The sequence below is a fragment of the Canis lupus genome, chromosome 8 (assembly GCF_048164855.1).
Source record: "Canis lupus baileyi chromosome 8, mCanLup2.hap1, whole genome shotgun sequence".
In the NCBI taxonomy this organism is placed as follows: domain Eukaryota; kingdom Metazoa; phylum Chordata; class Mammalia; order Carnivora; family Canidae; genus Canis; species Canis lupus.
In genome coordinates this window covers 62,937,707-62,960,134 of record NC_132845.1, presented here as the reverse complement: position 1 = coordinate 62,960,134, position 22,428 = coordinate 62,937,707, and the positions used below count along the sequence as shown (strand labels likewise).

At 50.3% G+C, this 22,428-nt stretch overlaps 1 protein-coding gene across 25 annotated transcripts; it reads right to left on the bottom strand.

The window, feature by feature from the left end:
• Nucleotides 1–310: 310 nt before the first annotated feature.
• On the bottom strand, nt 311–21,809 carry CHST12 (carbohydrate sulfotransferase 12). 25 transcript variants are annotated; one of them, XM_072836767.1, is made up of 4 exons: nt 21,720–21,757; nt 8,094–8,121; nt 4,431–4,503; nt 311–2,024 (listed from the first exon to the last, which is right to left on the bottom strand). In XM_072836767.1, exon 4 carries the CDS (start codon nt 1,939–1,941, stop codon nt 682–684), a length of 1,260 nt encoding a protein of 419 aa, XP_072692868.1. In that variant the 5' UTR covers nt 1,942–2,024; nt 4,431–4,503; nt 8,094–8,121; nt 21,720–21,757; the 3' UTR covers nt 311–681. The 25 variants fall into 25 exon arrangements, with proteins under 25 accessions (XP_072692868.1, XP_072692870.1, XP_072692873.1 ...); XM_072836769.1 differs by lacking the exon at nt 21,720–21,757 and adding an exon at nt 14,678–14,886 and having other exon boundaries at nt 8,067–8,121; XM_072836772.1 differs by lacking the exon at nt 21,720–21,757 and adding an exon at nt 14,678–14,886.
• Nucleotides 21,810–22,428: the final 619 nt, after the last annotated feature.

The following is a 22,428-nucleotide window of genomic DNA, read 5'->3' as shown; positions in this document are numbered from 1 at the left end:
ACTGTGACCTGAAGTATGGTCTCCGGTAGAAAACCCCTCTAACTGCTTTCCCTTCTCAGAAATACCACACGGTCAGAGAGCTTCTGCTCGCCAACGATCTGTCTGCTACCCTTTTAAAAATACAGGTGAGGCCTGATTGCAAGCGCCCTGTAGGGCGTCCTCTTGCAGTCTCAGGAATGTCTTCTTTGCTGAAGAGGACCACGAATATTCCCTGCCTTCACCTGAGAGACGTCTCTGAGGTCCACCTCTCAGAGCCCTGTACCGAGCACCTGCACCTCTAGCAGAATAACCACAAAAGCGGGAGGCAGAAGCAGATGTAACATTTACTCCATCCTCTCCTCCACTTTTCATATTAAATATCTGAAATATATTAATTTAAAAAAACAATATTAACACAGTACTCAAGGGATATAGGCAGTGGAGTAAATAGTAAGTCCAGATTGCAAAATCGTCAAGTGATTTTAAAAACCGGAGTGTGGGGATGGCTGATTCCTGGTGCGTCCAGCTGCCTCGTCAACGGGAGCAGTGTGGGAGGGACACAAAGCCATAAAAAAATATACGCGGCAACCCATCGCCCCATCCCTGGGAGGAAGGCGGCGGTGCGGCAAGCCCTTGGTCCGGGTTTGAAGCAACAACACCACCCCAGTTTGTCGTGCTGTCTGGGTCCGTCCCCTGACGCCTTCAGTCTCTAAGCAGGTGTTCAGGCTTGGGGTAACCAAAGAGGACAAAGTCCGCCTCATAGAGTTTGTAAAGCTGCTGCCTCCAGGCCAGGGGGATGGTGGCAAACCAGTCCTCCTCCCAGCTGCTGGCAGTTCTGTTCCGGTAACTCGGGGGGAAGTGTAGGACCTTGTCTACCTTGAGGAGCCGCAGGAGCTGGGCGGCGTCCTGGTCCAGCGTCTCCAGCTTCCCCACAAAGTCGTAGTCGATCTGGCAGGGGTGGCAGAGGCGGTGCACCTGCCTCCAGTGCTCGTTGAAGGGCGCCAGCTTCTCGGTGCGCGGGTCCAGCAGGTACTGGATGAAGTTGGCGAAGGACACCTTGAGGCCAGCACTGAAGGCCTCGCTGACGGACGCAGGCAGGCCGGTGCGGTTGGCGTACATCTTGAGCATGGGCACCGCGAACTTCCGATAGAACTCCTCGTTTTCCAGCTGGAACTTGCTGCGGAAGGCCGAGATGAGGCGGACGAAGGGGTCCCGCACGAACAGGAACTTGGTGTACTTCTTCAGCTTGATCTTCATCAGGTGGCGGGAGAATTTGCCATAGCGGCGCCAAAACTTGTTGAAAGTCAGGTGGGTGCTGGAGTTGTGCACATACTCCCGGGGGATGTCCAGGGGGTCGCGGTAGGGGGTGCCCCGGTCCAGGAGGCTCTCGCTCAGCACGATCATCACGCGCTTCCAGTTGGTGCAGGCCACCTTGGGCACGTAGCAGTAGATGACCCCGTGGCGGTCGTCCACGATGAGGTGGTTGAGTTCGTAGTTGGGAATGTCGTCGAAGGAGCGCTCCTTGGTGGGGAACACGAAGCTGGCGTTGGCGCACAGCCCCCTGAGCACACTCCTCCTCTCGGCCTGCTGCCCCCCTGGGTCTGGGCCCTGCTGGGTGTCACGGGCAGACCAGTCATAGCCCCTCACGCTCTCCTCCGCGTTGCTCAGCCCAGGCCTGCTGGATGCCGGCACGGAGGGCTGCTCCGGCCTTTTACCAGAAAGGGGGCTCTGCTTCAGGCTGCCGCCAAGCAACTTTTGCAAGAACGCATCCACGTCCGACGTGAATTCCTTCTCTGCCCCGTGCCCGGGGGTGGGCAGCGGCTCCAGGGGGTGCGGCCTGGGGAAGGACGTCTGCAGGTAGAAGTGCGCGGTGCCCACGTTGTCCCAGTACACGATGATCAAGAGGACCATGAAGACAGACCCCAAGACCAGCCACAGGCGGAAGAGCCGGGTTTTGGTCATTCTGTCCGCAGACAGGGCAGAGGCCCTTTCACCTGGATGCTCTCACGTCAGCTTCATGGAGACAGGACACTGCTCTCGGGACCCTGGAAAGGTAACACAGAGCCACATTAAAGACCACCGTCCAGCTAGGGCGTCCTCTTGTGGTCTCAAGATTCCAACGGAAGGTGCTTGCCGAGGTCTCGGACTCGCTTGGTGCTCAGAGTCCCCGCCCTGCCCCTCACACCGCCATCCTCCTCAACGACTTCGGCTTTGTGAGGCCGCCTGCTGAGCTTCAGCCCCTCTGTGCAATATAACTAATGCTGCTTCTAACACTGCTGGAGGAGCCCAGGAGGATGCGTGTGGCCGGCAAGGTCACTGGAGATCCTTTGTCACTGAAGTGAACTGAGGGGACAGACCCTCATGCGTAAGAGGTGCTGAGGAGGAAGGAGAGGTTGTCAGCAAAACAAAAACACAAGGTTAAAATTGAATGCACGCTACAACTTATAAACATGCTAAAGACACCCCAGCCCTGAGAAAAATCTTTCACTGTGCACATTTAATGCAGATAAACACGTCAGTGACAGGCTGCTGTGTGTCGCTGATGTGTGCTGGGCACTGTGCACTGTCTCTGCGCCCCTCGATATGGAAAGGGCAGAGCACGTGTGAGATCAGAGGGGAGAGAGGGAGGGTCCACTGGGCAGCTAAAAATGGGTCCATGAGAGAGCTTTCCAGGCCTTAAAAGCACTGTCAGTGCCTGTGCAGAGGAGCCAGACAGTGGCAGAGCCATGGCTGAAGATGAGGAAAGGCTGCTTAATCTTCAAAACCAAAGGGCGCTGGGAGGGCAAAGGGAAGGCAAAGGGAGGGCAGGCATGTGTGAATGTCAGCAGGTGCTGGAACCACACCTGACGAGGTCGACCAGCCGGCCTGCTGGCTCAGAGGCAGGTGGCCACCCTTGTATGTGGGGAGATGCAGGCCAGACAAGGGATTTGTGGCTCACTTACAACTTCCACTGAGGGCTGTCCTTGACCACAGTCAAGGTCAATACCAGAAATGCCAGAGGACCCCATCCTTGGGCCAGTCCTGTTTGACAGATATGCTGAGCACCAACTCTGTCCCGAGTACTTCACAGGGAAAATGAGGCAGTGTCTGATCAGGTGCTGGGACAGAGAATGCTGTTTCAGTTGCAGGAAACCCAGGGCCGGGACACTAGCCTGCAGATGAGAGGACATGTAGTCATCACCTCCAGGGCCTCCTCCGGCTCCGCTTCTGGTTCCAACCCCGAGGGGGCAGCTCCATTACAGATCCGCCGACTCACTGCTAAACAACTAGAGAACCACCAGGCATAGGACGGCTCAGAAAGGACAGGCCAGGGACCTGGCTACTTGAGGAGCAACAGGAGGACGAGCTTGTGGGTTACTTACTTCCTGCTGCACGTCCCAGAGGGCACTGCCTCCAACCCTGAAGAGCCAACAAGCACAGGAAAGAAGTTCCAAGAAGAGCCTCCGAAGAGCCCAAGCAAAGGGCAGGCAAGAGTGGCTGCGGTAAAGGGCTGAGCCCACCCAGAGAGGCCTACCCTAACCGCAGCTCCTGGGAGGGGGCTCTGGGCCCCTGGAAGGCCTGCCCAGATGCGATGGTCTCTGTTTACTGGGGACCTAAGGCCACACCACAGCGTCTAACAATGTGATTGGGGGCTGGAGGAGCTCTGGGTTCCATGGTGGCAGCCCAATCTCCAGAGGGGCTGAAGATCGAGGTTAGCCATGTGGGGAGTTGACCCACTTGATGGCAAAGCCCCAGTAGAGACTGTGGACACAGAGACCTGGGGGGCGTACTCCACACACGCTGTCACACATCGATGCCAGGTGGAGCCGGCACTGTCCAGACCTCCACTGGGAGGGGACAACCCTTCCCTGCATCTCTTCCCCTGACCTGTAATCTGAATCCTTTCCTGCGAGAAACCACAATAGTGAGTACAACACCTTCCAGTGAGCTCCATGGGTCCTTGCCATGAATTATCCAACTTGAGGGTAGTCTTGGGACCCCATCCCTATTTACCACTGGTATGAGGACTGAGAGGGGTCTTGGGAACCTCACAGTGATCGAACAACAGAAACATCTTTTTGGAAACCCTTGCTCTACTTAAGCCAAACACCAGTGGAAAAACCTCCCCCACCATCACAGTTCTGCAGGGCCAGGCAGGAAGCCCATCTCCTCCACCTGGCACCAACAGGCAGAAGATGATGGTGCAAAGCAGGGGGGTCACACTGGGATTCCCCTTCCTTTACAACAGAAGGGCCCAGGGGGAAGCTGGGCCTCCCCTTCCACACCAGGCCATAATCACTGGGATGCACAGAGGTGGTAGCATGTAGGGTTAGGTGGCACTCTGCTTCCTGTCCCACCTCAGAATGGAAAACATTGGTCAAACATTAATCAAAAGAGGTCACCCATTGAGAGCCACCTGCCAGGGTCTGGTCCCCTGCCAGATCCCCAAGCGTGTAACTACACTTACCTACCCTTTTGCTAGGCTCTCTCCCCCAGAGGGCAGTCCTCCAAGCCACCAGCACAGCTGGCCCACCCTGCTGGAATCTAGATTCAGAAAGATGAAAAAAAAATAAGCTGGAAAGATGGGTTGAAAATCAGAGCTGGACACTGAAATTAGGATGAATATCAGGCTGTCCCCCTAGCTCAAAAAGAATCAACTATACAAGACAGGGACCTCAGAGGTGGATAGAAAGCAAAAAAAGATGAGGAAGACAAAAGAGCAAATGTAGTGCTAATTTGTGTGAACACACATGCCTGTGGGTGTAGACCCAACACAGCTGGCCCCTGTGCCCAGTGCCGTCCTGTGACAGCAGCCCTAAGGAACAATGCTGGCCATCCTCGTGGGTCCCGGAAGATGTGAATCCCTTCCAGTGAGATTACTCACCTTCACCTCTCTGTTTTGAGGTCTGTATCTTGGACGTGGACTAACAGCCCCTTTCAGGAGGTAGAGGGCAAAAGACAAATGATCACACCCATGTTCAGTGAGTGTGACAAAACTCAGACACGAGTCCAGCCTAAAGAGAAAATGGATGCACTACTATAAAGTGGCCCAAACCCAGAATGTCCACTTTTAAGACATACCAGGAGCTATCAGTGCAGGCATCAGAGTAGACACAGCCAGAGCATGTCTTGGGGGTGCTCCAGGGAGAGCCCCTCCATTGCACACACGGACTTCTCCCTGGCTGAACCTCTCTGCATTTGTCTGCCTTGTATGCATTCGACTACATACCTGGGACCTGATGCATTTTCACTAAATGAACCTAAGACTTCAAGACTGAAATTTGGAAGCAATCTCCACCCACATGTAGCTTTTGTCTATGCTCGGTTCCTTTGGATTTATTTAAGATTTATTTATTTGGGGGAGAGCACGAGTGAGTGCATGAGCACAAGCAGAGGGAGAGGGAGAAGCAGATTCTCCACTGAGCAGGGAGCCCAGTGTGGGGCCCTGAGCTGAAGGCAGACACTTTACGTACTGAGCCACACAGGCACCTCCCTTTTGTTTTTTTTTTTAAATTCTTTCTTCTTTTTTTTTAAGGATTTTATTTATTTATTCATGAGAGACACACACACACACACACAGAGAGAGGGAGGCAGAGACACAGGCAGAGTGAGAAGCAGGCTCCATGCAGGGAGCCCGACGTGGGACTTGATCCTGGGACTCCAGAATCCTGCCCTGAACTGAAGTCGGCGCTAAACTGCTGAGCCACCTAGGCTGTCCTCCCTTTTGTTTTTTTAATGGAGAAAGTGATACATGCTCATGATATGAAGGCCGGCATATGAAGGATAGTATGTATGAGCTTTTATGTGAAAGGTGCTGAAATATTCTGGTTGCCGTCACCGTCATCGGGCAGCCCTTTCTGAGTCCCCAGTGCTCTTAACGCACCCCTACAGAGAAGGCCACATGGCTGGGGGAGAGAGAAACCTGGTTGACCCCACCCTGCCACAGGCCAGGGCAGCATGCAGTGTTGTGTACATGTCACATGTGAAGGGAGTCACTGCGTCACAAACCATGCAAACCTTCAGGGTCAGAGGTGCCAGTCTCTGCCAGAGGGTCAGCAGAGGGCATCATGGGTGTGTGTGCAATAAAACAATAGCTCTAATGCCCTCTTAATGGTTACAATCACACAAAGTCACAGCCTGTTTGTAAAATTAGATCACAAACACCGTGGAGATGCTGCAGAGTCACCAAATCCTGTCCATGGGCACAGGTGCCAGCCACACACCAGGGACCGCGCTGAGTACTTAGAATGCTAAGAACCACGTAAGTGAATTTTCGGTTATGATGAATAATCCATAAATACAACACATAACATAAACAAATACCTCTGCTTATTTTCCAGCCAAGAAGTAGTACATGCACGTTGACAAATGCCAGGGCCCATGCCATTTTTTGAAAACTGACTCTCTTTACTAATAATTTATTTATTTATTTGTTTGTTTGTTTGTTTATTTATTTAAAAGATTTTTTAAAATTTATTTATTCATGAGAGACACACACACAGAGAGAGAGAGAGAGAGAGATGCATAGACACAGGCAGAGGGAGAAGCAGGCTCCATGCAGGGAGCCTGACGTGGGACTCGATCCCTGGTTTCCAGGATCACACTCCGGGCTGCAGGCGGCGCTAAACCGCTGCACCACCGGGGCTGCCCTCTTTACTAATAATTTTTTTTTCTTTACTAATAATTTAATATGACTTCAGTTTAATTGCAAGGAAAAGACATGGTCAATTACCTTTAGGAGCATATAATACATCAGATAATGTCTTTTTAATAGGAGCTGCCCTTTAAAGACCTCTCACCGTGTGCCAGACGCTGGGAGGAGCGTGCTACCCACACACCTTCCTTCAGGCCCTCTGCACATGACCTCAGGGCAGGGAGCAAAACCCTCCTACAGCTGAGGAGCCTATGGCCCAGAGGTGTCCCATCAACATCTGGATTCAAGCCTCACTCTGGAAGTCATGCTCCCATGGCGCTGCTACTGTTAAATGTCCTTGTTCTTCTGAACTGCTCTGTGAAATGTAAGTGATGCACGAGTGACGACATCTACTTAAAATAGCGTGATGCGCTTGGATGCATCTATGCACCCGCAACACCATCACCATGGTCAGAGAGTGAACATCTCCACCAACCCCCTGAGCTCATTTGTGCCCCTTCGAACCCTTCTCCCCAGCTCATCCCTCCCCTCCAGCCACTCCTCTGTTTTCTGTCACTTTAAATTAGTTTGCATTTTCTAGAGTGTCCTAGAAACAGAATCCCACAGGACAAGCTTTGAGACTCATCCACATGGTTATATTACCAACAGTTCCTTCTTTTCTGGACCTGCGTGGTACTCCACGGTAGAGAGCATTTGTATATAGTAGTCCTGGTAGGACACATGCACCTGACTCAGCCCCTCCCCACCATGTTTCCCCATCTCCCCCCAGGGACTGAAGTCACACTACAAGTTTCTTCTTGTTCTAAATTCAATCTAGTGAACAGAAGGGGCTCAGAAGGATTGTGCTTCCTTAAAAATTCAGGTGCTGACAGGTGTGTGTTTGTCACACATGGGGGTGTGTTTCCTGGCTTCTCTGACCCAACAGATGCAGAGGTGCTGGTCCTGGAGGCAGAGGTCACAGCTGAGTGAGCTGTGGTCAGCCTGGTAGCCCTCAATGCTCCACAGGTGTCTGCACCCCAACAGAGGTGGAACAGATGCATCTGATGTTTCTTTGTTAACTGTTCTGAATGTGGTTCTCTGAGTTCAAAGAAAGCTTATTTTAACCAGAAGACGTTTAAAGTCAGGCTCCCTGCTCAGCAGGGAGTCTGCTTCTCCCTCTTCCTCTGACTACCACTCCCTCTGCTTGTGCTCTCTCTCTCTCATTTCTTCCTTATTTGGTGTATAGCACCTAACACTATAATCTTTTAGTCTTTATTATACTTAATGTTTGACGTTTTGTTCTTAGTCCATAAATAACCTACTTAAGTATGACTGGACACTCCGGCTGAAGTCCCATACTTCTCACTGTCTGACCCTGAGCCAGCAGCAGGTCACATGGGCATTCCCCCCAGGGTGCTTTCCTCATCCACACAATGAATCTACGGCTTACATTGTAAACAGCGAGTCAACTCACGTATTCATAATGAGATTTATAGCTTACGTCATGCAGACTGGACCACTCCGTGGACCTGTGGGTCATGGAAAGGAGAGTTCTCGTGTTAGGGGCCGGTCATCAGTAGGCATGGACTGCACTCAGGTAAAGAGGGTACCCCACCATCACCCAGCCCCAGGACAGCAGCCACAAACATCCCCAGAAGGTAGGTGGCTGGGTAATTCTGACATATTCCTTCCCGGCGTTTTGTATTTAAATTTGTTTTTCTTTACACTGAGCTTCGATTGGTTTTTACAATGAGAAAAGAACCATTTTTCCTTTTAGAAAAGACACACAGTAATAAAAAAAATAAGGCATTAACAACAAAAGAAAAAATCAACCAACTGGACTCGATGCAAATTAGAAACTTTTGTGCATCAAAAGGCACTATCCACAGGGAAGAGTCCCACAGAACGGGAGACAATGTTTGCAAATCATGTAGTCTAATGACGGCTTACTATCCAGAATGAATGCAGAACTCATAAAACTCAAAAGAAAAAAACATTAAACAACCCAATTCAAGAAAAGGCAAATCACTTTAACAGACATTTCCCTGAAAATATGTAGACAGCCCATGAGCATGTGGAAAGATGCTCAACATCACTTGTCATCAGGGAAATGCAAATCAAGATCACAGTGAGGTACCACCTCACATCCATTTGGATGGCTCCAATGAAAAACAAAACAAACAAAACAAAACAGAGGCGCCAGACTGGCTCAGTGGGTGGAGCATGCAACTCCTGATCTCAGGATTATGAGTTTGAGCCTCAAACTGGGTGTAGAGCTCACTTTAAAAAAAATAAAATCTGGGATGCCTAGGTGGCTTAGCAGTTGAGCATCTGCCTTTGGCTCAGGGTGTGATTCTGGGGTTGAGGATCAAGTCCCGCATCGGGCTCCCTGCTTCTCCTTCTGCCTGTGTTCCTGCCTCTCTCTCCATCTCTCTCATGAATAAATAAAAGCTTTAAAACAACAAAAAATAACAAAATCTTAAACAAAACCAGAAAATAAGTGTTAGCCAGGATATGGAGAGACTGGAACTGTCCTGTCCTTTTTTTTTTTTTTTTTTTTTTTAAAGATTTTATTTATTTATTCATGAGAGACAGAGAGAGAAAGAGGCAGAGGGAGAAGCAGACTCCATGTAGGGAGCCTGACGTGGGACTCAATCCTGGGCCTCCAGGATCACACCCTGAGCTGAAAGTGGCGCTAAACTGCTGAGCCAAAGGAGCCACCCTGTTTTGTCCTATTAATGGGAATGCAAACTGGTGCAGCCACTGCAGAAAACAGTGTGGAGGCTCCTCAAAATATTAAAAATATAAATACCATCTAAAATTATCATATGATTCAACAATCCCACTTCTGGGTCTATAGTCAAAAGACTGAAAGCAGGGTCTCAAAGAGGTGTTTGTACAGCCATGTTCACAGCAGCATGATTCATAAGAGTCAACAGGTAGAAGTCACCCAAGTGTGCAATGGAAGGTAAACAGATAACAAAGTGTGGCAAACGTGCACAATGGAGTATCGCTCAGCCTCAACGAGGAAGGAAATCCTGGTACCTGGTATGATGTAGAGGAGCCTACAGGACATGATGCTGAGTGAAATGAGGCAGTCACAAAGGACAAATGCTGCATGATTCTGCTCATATGAGGTTCCTAGAAGAGTTAGATTCCCAGAGACAGACTGAAGGATTCCAGGGGCTGGGGAGGGAGATGGGGGAGGTCAGTGTTTAATGGGGACAGAGGATCAGTGTGAAAGATGAAATGAATTCTAGAGACGGGAGGTGGTGATGGTTGTACACAGCGTGAATGTGTTCCACACAACATGAACTGTACACTTAAGGGTTAAGATGATAAATTCTACATTCTTTTTTTTTTTTTTTTTTAATTCTACATTCTGTGTGTTTTACCACAATGGGAAAATTGGAAAAGACTGAATAAGAGCTAGAGCTTGGAGGAATTTATAAGAGGTACTGTTGAATAAATAAAGCAAAATGCAGGACAGGGTATAAAAATAAATATTTGAATAAAAGTAAATGAAATTTACAAAGACAAGGCAGGCCTTTAGTGGGGGAGCGAGCCATAAGTAACAAAGGTTATAAAGCTAGAGCCACAGCTTAACCCCAAACCCTGCACAGAAGCCCAACAGGCTGACTTTACCTGCAATTCGTTTATCAAACAAATGTTAAAAATGTACAGTGAGGGGATGGGTGTGTGAAAACAAGACAAGTCTTTCCTGGGACGGCCCAAACTCCATGCATCTGGTTCTTCACAGGTAAGACTGGTTCTGGTGGCCTTGTCTTGCCCTGGAGTCCTGCCCCAGAACCAGCCTGGCTTTGGGGGCAACCCCTTCCAGGCCTTTGCAAACCAAGATGATGAGCTCCTCAACACGAAGCTGACACTGCTTACCGATGAGGCTGAGGCCATGGGTCATGTTTACTATCCAGGAACAAGGGCAGTTCTGTGTGTTGTCACCTCTAATCTCAAACAAGCCACAGAAACAGCAGTTGTGGAGACAAGGCGGGTTGATTGTATTAAAGGGCATGCAGGGGACGCCTGGGTGGCTCAGCAGTTGGGCATCTGCCTTCGGCTCAGGGCATCGTGATCCCGGGGTCCTGGGATCGAGTTCCATATCAGGCTCCCCGCAGAGAGCCTGCTTCTCCCTCTGCCTATGTCTCTGCCTCTCTCTGTGTGTTTCTCATTAATAAATAAATAAAATCTTTAAAAAAATAAAACATAAAGGGCGTGTGGGAGCAGTGCCTGAAAGGAAGGGACTCTGCTGCTTCAGACATGCATGATCATCAGTTCACAGCTCTTCAGGGGTGCAAAGAGCAAAGACAAGAGGACCACATGGCATCGCCAACAGGTTTTACTTTTTTAAAGGGAGTGGGACATGTGTGTTTCTGGGCCAGGCACAGAAGCCGTAGAGCCAGGAGCTTGGGGGACACTCAGCGGCCTTCTGAGAGGAGGGTGGCACAGTTGTGGGGGAGCCAGGTGAAGACTCAAGAGCCCTCTGGATGCAGAAGAAAGTCAGGGAACACCACTGACCTTTAAGTAATACTCGTTCAAAAAATAAAAGCATTATTTCCAAACATGAATCTCCCATGATGTCAAAAAGCAGTCACCAAAAAGCCTTATAGGAGAGGAAATGATTTACAGCGGCCTTGCTGCAAGGCAGTCTCAGACTTCTGCCTCCAGCAAGAGAATGGACAGCAAAGTCTCACCCAAAAGCTTTGCCCCCAGGGGGCTGGTTTTCTGCAGCGGCTTTGTCAAAGACCTTGTGAACACTCCTGATACAATTAGGCTTCAGGTTAGGTTTAACCCAAAAACAAGGGGGCTGTGCGGAAAGAGGTGTTTCTTAGCTCAGGGTGGGGCTGCTAAACATTCCTCTTCACCCATCCATCAAGGCAGGAGCCCCACCCCGGCTGCCCATGTAAGGCTGCTGGTCTGAGGGGGTCTTCACACCCACAGTGGGCAAAAATCTGGGGGAAGACAGGGCAGTCCGGGGCAGACAGCCTAGGGCTGAGCTCCCTCACATTCAAGTGTATATCAACCTTACCTGGGAGAGCATACCACGTGGCCAGACCCATGTGAGGACCTGTGTAAGGGCCCTTTTCACACTTCCATAACAGAACTGATGACCATGGTACAAAAGGTCAAGAGGTACGTGCTGACTGATTTTGCGTCCCTTCACCAAGCAGTGGGCGGCCCAGAATGCTAGTCACACAGGATTCAGGGTGTTTCTGCATGAGATGGACGTTTCATGTAGTAGACTAGTCAGGCAGATGGCCTTCCCCAGAATGGGTGTGCTTCACCCAATCTGCTGAAGGCCTGAATAGAACAAAAAAGGTGAAAGAGGAGAGAATTTCCTCTCTGCCTGTTTTTGAGCTGGGATTGGAAGTCTCTTGCCCTCAGGCTTGGACTGGGACTAGAATTTAACACCACCAGCCCCAGTGGGTCTGAACTTCTCAGCCTCCAGGATTGTGAGCCAATTCCTTAAAATAAAATAAATCTCTTTACAGACCCTACAGATTCTGTTTTCTGGAGAACCCTAATATGTATATTTGCTTTGTCACTTGTACTGGGATGTATGTGTTTACTACACATTAGGGAAAGAAGTGATTGAACCAGTGAGAAATGAACAGAAAGTGTTAAGAAATGGAGGGTGCCTAGGTGGCTCAGTCCAAAGAGCTGAGCATCTGACTTGGTTTTGGATCCGGTCGTGATCTCAGTCAGGGTAATGGGATTGGCCCCGCATCAGGCTCCGTACTCAGCGTGGAGTCTGCTGGAGATTCTCACCCTCTTCTTCCCCCTCCCTCCACTCATATGTATGTGCATGCTCTTTCTAAAAATAAATCAATAAATCCTAAAACAGAAAGTGTCAAGAAATGGATATAAAGTCATTGCCACAGTGAAAAGAAATGTCAAATGCAGAGAGTTTCTGCCACTATCCAACATGAATGTTCCAGAGGGAGGGGTTGAGATTAATTTTTCCCCCTATAGATATCCAGCTGTTCCAGCACCATTTGTTTAAAAGACTCTTCTTTCCTGATTAAAACACTTTGGCACCTCTGTTTTTCCTTTTCTTTTTTAATCAGGTTTACTGAGGTCTGGTTTACATACAGTAAAACTCAGTCTTTTTAACTGTAGAGTCCGATGAGTTGGCAAACATACACCACTATTAAGATACACTGCAATTAAGATCCAGAACATTTCCATCACTCTCAAAAGTGCCCTTCTCCTTCCCCAACACCCAGCTCCAGGCAACTACTAAACTGTCTTCTGTCCTTGGTTCTGCCTCTCCTATAAAGTCACCTACATGAAACCATGTAGGATGCAGGCTTTTCACTTCCTAAGATGCTTCTGAGATTTGTTCCAGGTTGTTGCTTGTGCCGTTGTATGTTCCTTTTTTATGGCTGAGCAGTATTCCATTGTATGGACATACCACTGTTTATCCATTTGCCAACTGATGGGCTTTTAGGTTAGTTCCTTTTGACCATTACGAATAAAGCTGAAATCAACTCTTTTTGTATACAGACTAGATTCTCTTTTTATGCTAAGACTTTTTAAAAGTCAGAAAAGTTGGTATTAAAAAATATCAAGCATATTTTTCAGTTCCTAGATGGTTCTATAAGAATCATAAAAGTAGATATACTACAAAAATGCTCAGGGACTCTATTTAAAGACCAATCAAACTGATCATCAAAATATGATATACAAAGCTCAGATTACTGATGATTTTTCAATTATTCAATTTTAAGGCTCAAATGATTAGAGCAAGTTTGCAGGATACAAAGTTAATACAAGTTAACTACTCTCCCATATATCAGCAATGAACAAGTGGAATTTGAAATTAAAGGCACAATTCCATTTATATTAGAACTCCCCAAAATAAAATATCTAGGTATAAATCTAACAAAGTATGTATAACATGTATGGAGAGATATTCCGTGGGTGGGGAAAGACTCAGTTTGTCAAGATATCAGTTCTCCCCAACTTAATCTATAGATTCAATGTGATCCCAATCAAATCCCAGGAAGTTATTTTGTTATTATCAACAGTTTCTAAACCATATATGTGAAGGAACAGACCCAGATTAGCCAACATAATCCTAAAGAAGAACCAAGTTGGAGGACTGACTCCCCAACTTCAAGAGTTATCATAAAGCCACAGTGATCAAGATAATGTGGTATTGGCAAAAGAACAGAGAAAAAGATCAATGGAAAAGAACAGAGAGCCCATAAATATAGTCAGCTCATCTGTAGCAAAGGAGCAAAGGCAACCCAATGGGGCAAAGATAGCCTGCATCAATCATGAGTGCTGGAACAGCCAGACATCCACATGCAAAGATAAACACATGTGAAAGAATCTTGACACAGACTTTTCTGCCTTCACAAAAATTAACTCAAAGTGGATCACAGACCTAAACGTACACTGCAAAACCACAAAACTCCTTAGAGGATCACAGGAGAGAACCTACATGACCTTGGGTGTGGTAATACCTTTTAGATATAGCACCAAAGACCAGATCCATGAATGAAGTAATTGTCCACACAAAGATGTGTACAGGAATGCTCACCGCAGCTTTATTCAAAACAGTTACAAACTGAAAACAACCCAGAGGTCCTTCAACAAGTGAATGAACACACAAACTGTGGTGTGCTTGTTTGGTGGAAATCTACCCAGCAATAGGACAGAACCAGCCACTGATTCATGAATCAGTACATGCAACAACATGGATTAACCTCCTGGATATTACGCTGAACAAAAGAACCCAGACACGGAAAAGTACATCCTACATGATTCCACTCACAGGAATTTTTCAAAAGGCAAAAACAGTGACAGAAATCACAGGATACAAAGGGACAGTAGAAAACTGGGTGATGGAAATGTTACATTGTATTGGCGGCAGTGGTAGTTACACAGGTGGACACATTTGTCCACATTTATTGAACCACACACTTAAAATGTGTACATTTTACTGTATGTAAATTATGCCTCGATACATCTGATTTCAAGAAAAAAAAATGTCAGCAGCCTGATTAAGTCAATCTCTAGAAGTTAAACCTTTCCGACAGAACATCACGAACTAGCTCTCACCAGTTTCCGTAATACAGGATGAAAACACCAGCCATGAAGTTCTGCAGACATTCTGGGGTGGGCCCAATCCAGTCTCTGTCAAGCCCCCTGGGACATCACCTCAAGTCTGAGTTTCAGCTCCTCGCCCACAAGACAAGATCTACCAAGGTCTTTCTGCTAACCAGAGCCGAGAACATGAACATGATAACATATAAACTATTTTGTAAAATATTAAGCCTCTCTCTTCGAACTAGGCCACTGCCTTATTTATTTTCCTATCTTTATTGGGCCCTCAAATATTTGTATTCTATAAATATGACGTTATTTTGTTATTATTCATACTTTCTACAAATAGTTGATTATCAGCAAAGAAGTCTCTATGCTTTCAACTGATTGTATCATAATTATAACAATGGCTAATATGTTTTCAAAAGTGATATGGTAAGGTCTTAGGTACATTACTTTATTTGATCCTCATCCTAACCGTGATAAAACTGGGGCAAAATGTTCAGGAAACTTGCGCAAGTCTGCAGAGCTAGCACCTGTCCAAAGCTGGCATTTGAACCCAGGCAACTGATTTAGGAGCCCACCTTCCCAACCACTCCCTCCTACCAGCCTCTACAGTAAATATTCCATGCAGAATTGGTTGGGTTTTAGTAGATGCTCCATTTTTTTTTTTAAACTTTATTTCTGGGAGAATTTGCTTCTTGTCCAAATAACCAATTTTTAAGCATTAAATCAAGTGACATGAACTTCATTAAGAAGTCCAAGAATATTTCCAGTTTTATTTATTTATGCAACTGGCAAAAAGACCAAAAACTACCCACTTCTTTTTATTATTTTTTTTATCTTTTATTTATTCATGAGAGACACAGAGTGAGAGAGAGGCAGAGACACAGGCAGAGGGAGAAGCAGGCCCCATGCAGGGAGCCCCATGTGGGACTCGATCCCGGGTCTCCAGGATCACACCCCGGCCTGCAGGCGGCACTAAACCGCTGCGCCACCAGGGCTGCCCAAACTACCCACTTCTTTTCCAGCTTTGCAAGACGATATAAAGCAAATAATTCAGTGTAGCTCCCATCACTGTAGTCAACAGAAATTTGTAAAGCTTCTGTGAGTGGTCTCAACATTTACTCTCTGCTCTGTGTCATCCAGCCCTGCAATTGCCTCTTTGGTGCTAGATTAAAATCCCCATGGTAAAACAGATTTTCACTTGATGCCATCAGCCCTGGGGTTTATTTGTTTATAGAATTAATTCCTTTGTATTCAGTTAACCCTGAGAACTACATCTGACAAAGAATCCACATAAAAATAAGTAATAAAGGGCAGCCCCAATGGCCCAGTGGTTTGGCGCCGCCTTCAGCCCGGGGTATGATACTGGAGACCCGGGATCGAGTACCACATCAGGCTCCCTGCATGGAGCCTGCTTCTCCCTCTGCCTGTGTCTCGGCCTCCCTCTCTGTGTGTGTGTGTGTGTGTGTGTGTGATGAATAAATAAATAAAATCTTAAAAAAAAAAGTAATTAATGGTCACATTGATGAAACGGAAGGTTGATGTGCATCCCAAAAGACCTGAATGAAAATCAAGCCCAAAGTTGGCCTTTGAAGTAAAGTAAGCTCCCCTAGGAGCTGGGTGCAGGGCATGGAGGGCAATCCACTCATACTGGTCCCGAAACCCCACTGATACCTCCCTGTAGACAAGTTAAGGCATGCATACCAGTCCCATATTCCCAAACTTCAACCTCTTCGAAGAAAGGTACTGTATCTGTTGTACCTTCTACATTCCTCACAAGACTCAAGTATTTGCTACATGGTATTTGACTCTGGAGTCCAAATGAGCACTCATTTCTCAGAGTTAAATTAATTCAAATAAATTATTTCAAGGGAAAATAATGATGATAAATTTCACCACAATGAGTTTAAGAGCTTGCCTGGAGCTTTATCTCTGAAATATACCCAGACTCTAACCCTCCAATCACTGGAGCCTGATGGCTTCCCACTTCCAGTCCTTACACCGGCCAGTGACAAGCCCTACCTGATGGAATCCCACACTCATCTCTTCCTCTGCCCTCCCTGTCACCCGCACTGGCCCCAGTCCAGCCACAATGGCCTCCTTGCTGTTCATCAGCTTCTGCTGCCTGGCCCGCATCCACTGTCCTCTGCTTAGGCAGGCATGCCAGGGGAATCTGGCGGCTCAACCCTACACTTGCTTCTGATCTCTGCTCAAAGCTCACCTCATGGGCGAGGCCTCCCCTGGTCACTCCTCACGCTGTACGACCCATCATCCAGACCTGCTTTTTCTCTGTGGCATGTGTCATACCTCCACCATTTCATGTTCTCTGGCTTATTTGCTGTCTGTCTGCACTAAAATAGACACTTGAGAAGGCAGGTGGCCTCAAGGCTTAGAACAGTGCTTGGTATACAGCAGGTACTCAATAAAGAACTGTTCTGCTCACAAAAAAACAGATACAACTGACCCTGATTTTATGATTTCCGAAACTGGGTGACAGGGAATCAACATTTCACAATAGCGCTCTTTCTACTTCTGAATGTGCTTTAAAATCCCTCCACAGTAAGTTAAAGGAAAAGTAAAATAGCTAAAGAAAGCCCTCCACTCCGACATGTGACCACAGCCAGGAGACAGGATACAGAGAACAAAGACAATAATGAAGAGGAAATTAGGAACAAGTAAACTCTCCATGATGAGGAACAGGGCGGGTACACCAAACACAGGCGAGATTAGAGCCTCCTCATCCAGTGAAGCCGGAAGCCTGGTGCGGCTGTCTTAATTTTTATCAACGTTAGGCACACACGTTTGTGTGTTAAAGGATGAAACAGTGTTGGGGAATTTACCACAATGCACAGCAGCCCCCTGTCCCTTCCCCGTTACCCATCTCCACCCTGCTGGCTGAGGCTCGGTATGGGCCTCCCCCTCGGGCAGATGGTAGTGCAGTGTCCCCCCCAACCCCACCCACAGGCCCTTCACACACCCACATCCCACTCCTCCCACACCGTCTCCAGACAGGCACCTCATCATTTCAATTAGAGCAATATTCCATGTTTACATAAATTATTATCATTGTACAAAGGCTGTTCACAGCTGAGCCTTGCAGTACACCGTAATTATTTCTCTTTTCCTGCACAACGGTTTATTTTCCCTGGAACTAATAACAGTCTGTGCTCTCATTTGCTTTGTGTTCCATGGACTCATCACGAGTCCAGCCCCAGCTCTGCCAGCTGTCCACATCTCTTCCCCAGCTGTTCCAGCACATCAGCTGCCCTTGCCCATTTCACTTCCCCCAAAACTCTCCCAGGGGCCTTCTGCCCCACTCAGGTATGCACGCTGGCCTCCCTACCTTCTCCCAGGTAAACCCCACCTCCTCAGGCTGGGTCCTTCTGGACTCACCACCTCATTCAGGGAGAGCACGGCTGTCACTCGCCGCCTTACAGTACATGAGATGTGAACTTCTGGAGCATGCCTGAAAAATCTCTTCATTCTACCCTCCTTTGCCTGAGTACAGAGTTCGAGGCGGAAAATATTTTCCTTTGGAATTCCGAAAGCCATGCTCTCTTGCCTTCCACCTTCCAGTGCTGCTGTGGACAGGTCCCCAAAGCGTTCTGCTCTGTTCCATGGTGTCCTGCTGGTGGCCTGTTTTTATTCTTTTTCTAGAAGCTAGCACAATCTTCCTTGTCCCCGAGTTCTGAAATTTCACAACAATGTGCCTGGGAGTGGGTGTGCACAACTCTCTCCATCCGCACTCTTACTACCCAAATTCTGAAACTGACAGCCTCATGCAATTCCAAATAAATCCCTTGTTTCCCCAACTCTCACTCGTTACTGTGGAAACTCGGCATCCCTCACTGCGCACACCTGCTCCCCACACTACAGGGACCCACATGGGGAGCCAGAGAGACGGGGGTGGGGGGAGTGAAGGACACCTGCCTCTGCACCCAGAGTGATGGCCACCTGGGGGGCCCTTCCACACACAGTTCTGGTTCTAGGAAATTCTCTCACATCATTTTGTGGATGGCCTTGTCTTCTTTTTTTCTCTTCTTTCCTACTGAAATGGGTTATTCAGCTGTCAGACTCCTGATCCTATCCTTTCTTCTCTCGCTTCCCATCTCTGCTTTTAGGCTTATCTTCCCCAGCTCCTCAACTGTCTTTCACCCACCAACCGAGCTTTTTATTTCTGCCATTGTGTTTTTTATAACCAAGAATTCTTTTTTGGTTGGGTGTTCCCCTCACTTTTTTTTTTTTTTAATAGAGCAGTGGTCGGCTTGTTCAGTCCTCCTCCTGCACACCCTTCCATGGCCGGCAAGTGGGTGCTGGGGTCTTTACCTTCCAAATCATTTTCACATGTCCTTGTTTACTGCCCCTACTTAAGAGGTAGGACACCAAAAGAACTTGGGAGCTTTTGAGCCCCGGGGAGAGATTATAATTATGAGCTTCATCAGTGAGGGATCCACCTGGGCCTCCTTCCTGGGGACCCCCTTATGTCACTATTTCTCGGTCCTTTCTCTTGAGCTACTTACACTCCACAAAGAGTCTGCCACTCCTGCCTGGAGAGAAAAGTGCCAACTGGTGGAGTTCTGGGAGCCACGGACTCCACTCACTGCATCCCCTTGTGTTGGGCGTAGCAGCCACCCCTCTCGCCTACCCAACTATGTCTGGCATTTCCCTCTCCTCTCCGAAATATTTGTCAAGTTCTCTAGACAGTTACAGAAACCACCACCTTGGTTAACTGCAGGAAGGACGGAGTTGCTGTGTCAGCTATCATGAGGCCCATCTACTGGCGAATGACTGGAGAACCAGCAGCCCTGGCCACAGCCACAAGACACACTAAGTAGGTGTGAAACCAACTGCTATCTCCTAAAGAGAAAGAGAAGATTTAAAAATCGAAAATAAGATGTAAGTTGTGTTTTTTTTTTAAATGATAAACTAGGAGCATCTGTTTCAGCAGTATCATGAAACAGCCTCTCCTCCACAAGGGCTTTTGAGCCTCCAGACCTTTCTAGAAGAGAATCACCCCCCAGCAGTGATGATATGCAGTCATGGCCGTATACTGCAGGCTTGGTGTCGGCCATCCGACACACTTCTCTTCCACCACCTATCCCTTCCTGGCTCATCCTCCCCAGACTTCTGCCCCAGACACTCTGTCTATGAGAGGGTGTCTCATCCAAGGTGGCCCACGAACAACACGAATTCTGCAAACCTAAAACCCAAATGCCCCTCCACGCCTGCTCCAGCACTTCTCATCACAGACACCAGCTCTGTCCTCGAAGCACCCAAAGTGAGAAACCCCAGTTCTGGTAGTGTTTTTCCTTTCCCCTTCACCACACCCCCCGGAGCACCATCACCCTGCGGGTTCTCCTGCTTGCTCCAATCTGGTGACCCGCTCCACTCTCTCGGCCTCGGTCCTGGAGCCATTCCCCCTACAGCTGTACCCAGCTCAGTCTGCAGCTCCCCACACCCTGAACCCGCCCTCCCCGTTATCACCTGTCAACTTTCGTGAAACACAGCCCTATCACATCCCACCCAAAACCTTGACCATGCCCTCACAGGAGAGCAGGATAACAGCCCAAGCTCTAGAATAGCATTCAAGACCCTTCAGTAAGAAATCTCTTTCCAGCCTCAGCTTTGACCCCAATCCTCAAACCTTCTCTCCCAGTGAACACAGGGGCTTGCTGCCACCGCACTCCCAAACACCCCACTTGCTTCCAGGTCCCTACACACTGCTGCCTCCACCTGCCATGTTCTCTCCAACCTTTACTTGGCCTTCAAGGACCGCCCCCAATCCAATACGTGGTCTCCACCCTGCGAAAACTCCACACCACGAAATAAACTGAACTCTTCCCCGTTTCTTCACAGTCTGCAAATAATGACCTAGATGCACCAGTCACACTGTATGATAACCACCTAACCATAGCAGCAGCAGCTAGCCCAGCCTGGCATCTTGCAAATAACGATCAGAGGCTGCGTGTTGGCTGAACTGGTGAAACGCGCACACAGTAACAGCGAGCGCTATTGCAGGCCTGCAAAAATAAACCCAAAGTCCTGCAAACTAATTTGCAAGACAACGGAGCGCCTCGCGCGTCCCCGCAGACAGTCTGAGCGCGGAGCAGCGCCGCCTTCCCGCCCGCAGCGCGAGCAAAGCCCCGGGCGTGAGGGCCGCCGCCGGTGCGGCGCGCAGACTGCAGCCCGGGTGTATCAAATCAGCCCTAACACTCTGATCCTGCACAGTGCACGTCAACTGTTTCGGTGTGAAACAATGTCCCGAGGTCCCTGTGGGCCCCCGGCCCCGCAGACGGCGGCCCCGACTCACACGCCCCGCGCCAGGCGCTCACCGGCAAGGGCTGCACCCGCGCCCCGGGGCAGGACCCCCACAGGGGCGGCCGCACGCCCCGTCCGTCCCGAGCCTCCCGCGTCCCTCCGAGCCCGGGCGGAGGGTAAATAATTTAATAAATCGCGGACACACTGTAGCTCGTTGTGCTCGCGCCAGCGGCTCGCCAGGGGTGCCCGGCGGCCAGGAGCCCGAGCCGGAGCTGGAGGTCCCCCTGCGCGCGGCCGGGGCACGGCTTCCCCTCTCCGGAGCGCAGGGCGCTCTGTCCGAGCTGAAGGTCCCTGCAGGACGGGGAGGCCCCCTCCAGGCCCCGCGGCCCCGCAGCGGCCGGCCTGGGGTCCCCGGGGCGGGGCCGCGCAGCGCAGGCCGGCGGGAGGTGCCCGCAGCCCCGGGGGGGTGCTCCTGGGGTCTCCCCCCGCCCACCCCGAGCACTGCGGCGTGGGGCCCGCTCCCCGCACCGCCGAGGTGGCGTCCACGCTCCCGCGGAGCCCCCCAAGGGGACCGCGGGCGCGCCTGCCGGGCGCCCCACCCGCCGCCGCCGCCCTCCAGCCCGGCCGCTCGGGGGCCCAGAGAGGGTGCGAGCCGGGCCAAGGTCACACAGCGGCCCGCGCGGGGCTCGGCCGGGGGCTCGGCCCGGGGCTCGGCCCGGGGCTCGGCGGACCCGCCTGCAGGCTGCAGGAGGAGCCGGGGCCCGCCCGCCCGCCCCCCGCGGGCTCAGCTCACCTCGCCTCGCCTCGCCGCCCGCCGCCGCTCGCCGCCCGCCGACCCTCCCGAGGCCGCCCCTCCTCCGCCGGCCCCGCCCCCGCCGACCGGAGCCCCGCCTCCCGCCCCACGTCTCGCGAGATGTCGCGGCTCGCGGAGGGGCCACGGAGGCCGAGGGGCGCCCTCCCTCAACGCGCCTGCGCCGCCCGCTCCCCGCCCGCCCTCCCCAACCAGTGCCATGTGGCGCCGTATTTACGACCAGCGACAGGCCCCGCCCCCCGGCGCCGGGAGCCCGCCCCCTTCCCCAGCAGCCAATCCGGTCCTGCGGGCCGCGGCGTTGGCTCCGCCCCCGGCGGGTCCGGGCTCGGGGAGCGCGGGGAGGCCGCGGCGTGGGGCCCTGCGGGGGTGGGGGTGGGGGTGGGTCCGGGTCCCTCTAACCTGCGTTTACCGAGCGCCTGCTGTTTACCCCGCTCGTTCGCGACCCCCACAGACCAATGGCAGAGGCGACGCTCCCGGGCCGGGGCCTGGGCGGGTGACCGAACCTCCCCGAGGTCGTCCCGGGTCCGTCCAGGGGGTGGTGCCTTCAGCCCTTTGGGGTAAAACACGCGTAGGATCAACCTCGCCCCCTTCGCCGTGTTTCGTGCGCACTCGCTGCTGTGCAGCCATCACCAGCCACCCACAGCGGCTCGCATCCCTGATGGCTTGTGCGGTTCCTCGCGGTGACCGCGGA

Excerpts from the sequence above, each read along its gene's own strand:
- CHST12 (XM_072836764.1), bottom strand. The coding sequence starts at position 1,941 with ATGACCAAAACCCGGCTCTTCCGCCTGTGGCTGGTCTTGGGGTCTGTC.